This window comes from Lactuca saligna, chromosome 9 (assembly GCF_052625555.1).
Source record: "Lactuca saligna cultivar CGN05327 chromosome 9, ASM5262555v1, whole genome shotgun sequence".
In the NCBI taxonomy this organism is placed as follows: domain Eukaryota; kingdom Viridiplantae; phylum Streptophyta; class Magnoliopsida; order Asterales; family Asteraceae; genus Lactuca; species Lactuca saligna.
Genome location: NC_136425.1, coordinates 185,126,751 through 185,130,936, shown reverse-complemented (window position 1 = coordinate 185,130,936; position 4,186 = coordinate 185,126,751). Strand labels below are relative to the sequence as shown.

Below are 4,186 nucleotides of genomic sequence, written 5' to 3'. Positions count from 1 at the left end.
ATAGACTTTATGTTGCTATGATGTTTGATACTTTGTGATACTATGGCTTGATGATATTTTGGAACGATTTAGAAGCTTAATCTTTTTATGATAATGTGTTTAATATGATTTTAAATGAAAATTTTTGGTCTGAAAATTAGGATGTTACATTGTTTATTATATGAGTGTGAAATTAAACATCCCGTAAGGAATGTGATTCCGTCTTTTAATTTGATTTTCATCCTACAAAAATCAAAATAATGTTTTTTTTGTGCGTTTTACATTTCTACGAAATGGAATGATATATGATCATTTCATATATCACTTTCATGTATAAAACCTTCAATAACAAGAATACATATTTATAACAATACTTCAAGTAAATTATTTTTTATTATGAAAAATATCAAAAAAATATTTTTTTATTGTAATTATATTTTCAAATTTCATAATACTTAACTTTTAATATTGCATACAATTTTTTTTAAAGATAAATATATTATTTTACTATCTTGAATATATATTATGGAATTAATACTTTTTTTAGTATATATTTCAACTTACAAGAAATAGGTCTATATTATTTTTTATCTAATTAAAATCCACTTTTATAAACAAAAATTCTCCACTCATCAATCAAATTTCATTTAGTTTTCTAATTACATATCAATATATTCCTTTAAAATGTAAATCAACCAAACATGAAAAGTTGACAACAGAAAGTAATAAACCATTTCGTTTACTAATAAACCATTTTGTTTCTTCCTCATTTCACCATTCATTTACTAGTACATCTACCCATCCATATCTCAACCAAGTCCATTCATTTGAGGTTATAACTTAATAATGTCATGTGTCACGTTAAAATCCTCGTTAAGATCATCAGTTAAGAAAATACGATCGATTAATAAAATATGGTGTAATTCATCGAGGTTTATCTTTTTCAATATTTTCTTTCAGTTTTCATTTTAATTTAATCCAACATAAAATAAAGACGAGGAAATGAATTTAAAAGAATATATACACTAATTCATTCAACCATCTATTTGTTCATGGAATTCAAGAATATTTATAATTCATCATCATAGTCTCCCCTTTAGAAAGCTAGTACACAATTGTTTCCATGCCTCCCTATCGGGCTCATTGTCCTCCATGCTAGCCCTCCCCTTTATAGCATTCCACTCCTATTCCAAAACATCATATCATCCGTTTAGTAAAACAACGTTAAATGCAAGAAATAACAACATACTTTCATTAATTTGTTTATTACACCATCCTACTTTCATCTTATCTTATTACAACATTGTACTTTCAAAGTACAATACAATGTTGTAATACAAACAAATGAAAGTAAGATGCTATAACTAATACACAAATAAATTAATTCAAAAGTACATTGTTGTTTTAAAAGATATTTCTATTGTAGTACCTCAATAAGATTACGTTTGAGAAGGCAATCGATGAGTTGAAGAAGAATATCTTTGGTGTACTCAGGGTGGCCTTGAACGCCCATTAAGTGATCCCCATATCTAAACATCTCAATCCTAGTTTTATCTGATGATGCCAACACTTCCACCTTCGATGGTAGTTCATGAACCTAATGTCAATCAAAAAGGTTAAATGAAATAACAATGTACTTTCATTGATCTGTTTATTGTAGCATATACTTTCATTTCTTCCTATTACAACATTATACAATGTTATTAATTGTAATAAAAGGAAATGAAAGCAGGATGCTATTAAACTGTACCTCATCACGATGACATTCAATCAAGGATAACCGAGCTGGCAATTTCAATTTAGAAAACGTTTTTGTGGATGTTGAGAAATTGATGGTTCGTACTCCTATGTCCCATCCAGATGTTGCACGCGCAACCTTTCCTCCAAGTGAGCGCGCTAATACCTATTAATTTTTTCATAAATGTCATGAATTTTATAGAATCTACATTTTGTATGTATAAATTAGGTCAGTAAATATACAAACAAAAGAAACATTGGTTTATAAAACATGGGTTGTAAAGATTATTAAGTTGATAACTTGATAAATGATAATGTTTATAATTTATCATTATATAAATTAGGTCACTAAATATTCAAACCGAAAAAACTTTGTTTAATATGACATGAGTTGTTAATAAGTTGACAACTTGTGACTTGTTAATAAGTTGACAACTTGATACATGATAATGTTTATCAAAACCTATGGGATTATAATATTAAAATATCATCCATTCATTATACGCATGTTTTTTTTAACATTTATCACCAAATATTACAAGGTGTCGCTATTAAAGTGATGCAAAATTTAAGAACTACAATGAGACAGATTAGACAATGAGAGAGACTTGTGGAGAGGTCGAAGTCGAATTCTTGGATCATATGGTGGTGGATAAGGACATGTGTCTTATGGCCGGTGGTGTGTACCTTTTTAAGTGGAAATAATTCAAGAATCTTTATTCTAAAAAAAGCTTCATAATTTGTTTGTTGGGTATGTTAAAAGTAGACATAAAAAAACAAGCTCTTAATTCTTGTACCAGAAATATATACAGAAATAAAAGAAAACCAAAATTGGAAAGACACGAAAACCGATATGAAAGATCTGAAATTTAATGAAGGAAGTTTGTGGACCAAGTATTTTAAAGATACCAAGGTCCACCCGAATATTTTGTTAAATGTCACATGACAATATTTCATTTATTTTGTCATAATCTAATGTCGTTATTTGAGGGTCTTCATCAAAAGCATCATACAGAATTACACGGCATGACCTTGATTAATGGCGTGTATAAACGACATGATAACAAATTACGTTTTTGTTTTTATATATTAAAGCCGAAATCATGGCTATATTCATAGATATTTTAATATTACCATTAAAAAATGCCCATAAATTTTGGTCATCACACATGCCCCTTTGATCTCATTAGAATCAACTTGTATAAATTAAACATATTGTAATATTTTTTAAAATTCAAGACATAAAGTTGACATTTTGATGTTCAACAAATATTAACCTAATTGAGTTCAAATATTTGAAAACATTGTTTTACAATACGCGTGTTGATGACTTTTTAAACTTTAGTGTCAAAAAAAAAACGACTAGAACTTAAGTACAAGGACTAAAACTGAAACTTTATCGTATAAACCAGAGATATCGTGTAGAAGACAGCTGTTCAGTTGTAAATCAAAGTTCTGTAAGTCGTAATTTACGACGAAACTGTAAAAAACTTCAATGATGGCTTTGAAATTGATCAGATGAAGATGCAAATCAGTAATGAATCAATCGATTAAAGTTACCTGGTGACCGAAGCAAATGCCGAGTACTTTTTTGTTCAGCGAATCCAATTTCTTCAGCAAAATGAGAAGTTTACAGATCCAAGCATCGTTACCATGTGCGTCGTTACAGCTACCGGTGATTACAAAACCGTCGTAGAGTCCGATCTCGTCATCGGAAGGGAACTGACCGCTGCAGACACGAAAAACGTCCCAAATCTCGCCGTCTTCCGCCAGCATTCCAATAAAAACCCCAAAGTATCCACCGTATTTCTTCTTCACGTAATCGGAGTCCTCCGCGCACAGAAGAACAGCAAATCTCTTCGTCCTTCTCAATTCCTCCATGAATAATTGGATGTGTGATTGTCTCTCTCCTTCCCTTTCTCGCCGATATGTGTGTAAGGTGTATGATTCACTCTAGAATTGGGGTGGATTCTAGTGCGAGAATGGGAGGAGAGAGAGGGGAATTGGGCTAGGATTGATCTTTTTTTGTTCTTGATCGTTGAATAATTTGGTTGATTTCTTCGTTAAATACATGTGTATATATAGCTGTTTATGTAACAGGGGATTTTTACTTTTATACCCCTTTTTTGTTTCTCTATTTACTTTTCTGCCACTCAGTTCTTATTTTTATTGCCACGGTGTCACGTCATAAACTTCTTACAGTTGGCAATGGATACATTTAAGGCTACCGGTTTTGATTTCAAATTTACAATAAGGCCAAACAAAATGGAATCGTCAAATGAAGTCGCTAATCTCACTAAGGGCATCAGAACACCGCCCCCTAGCGCTGGCTAGGGGGCTTGCTAGATGAAGCTCGTTACGAGCTTGGCGAAAGGAGAGAAGGAAGGATGCCTAAATGTGATTGGCTGCTTTACCAATTAATGTGCAAAATTAGCAGATTCAACAATCAATCACAAAAATAAGGATGCAA

General features: G+C 31.2%; 1 protein-coding gene across 1 annotated transcript; it reads right to left on the bottom strand.

Annotated features, from left to right (window-relative positions):
• Positions 1-982: 982 nt before the first annotated feature.
• Positions 983-3,766, bottom strand: LOC145017188 (gamma-glutamyl peptidase 5-like). The gene is made up of 4 exons (XM_078975254.1): positions 3,277-3,766; positions 1,730-1,882; positions 1,409-1,576; positions 983-1,163 (listed from the first exon to the last, which is right to left on the bottom strand). The coding sequence occupies exons 1-4, from the start codon at positions 3,595-3,597 to the stop codon at positions 1,062-1,064; spliced, it is 744 nt and encodes a 247-aa protein (XP_078831380.1). The 5' UTR covers positions 3,598-3,766; the 3' UTR covers positions 983-1,061.
• Between the last annotated feature and the right edge of the window lie 420 nt (positions 3,767-4,186).

Excerpts from the sequence above, each read along its gene's own strand:
- LOC145017188 (XM_078975254.1), bottom strand. The coding sequence starts at position 3,597 with ATGGAGGAATTGAGAAGGACGAAGAGATTTGCTGTTCTTCTGTGCGCG. Across the intron at positions 1,883-3,276 it reads GCATTTGCTTCGGTCACCAG|GTATTAGCGCGCTCACTTGG; the intron begins GTAACTTTAATC and ends AAAAATTAATAG. Across the intron at positions 1,577-1,729 it reads TTGAATGTCATCGTGATGAG|GTTCATGAACTACCATCGAA; the intron begins GTACAGTTTAAT and ends GATTGACATTAG.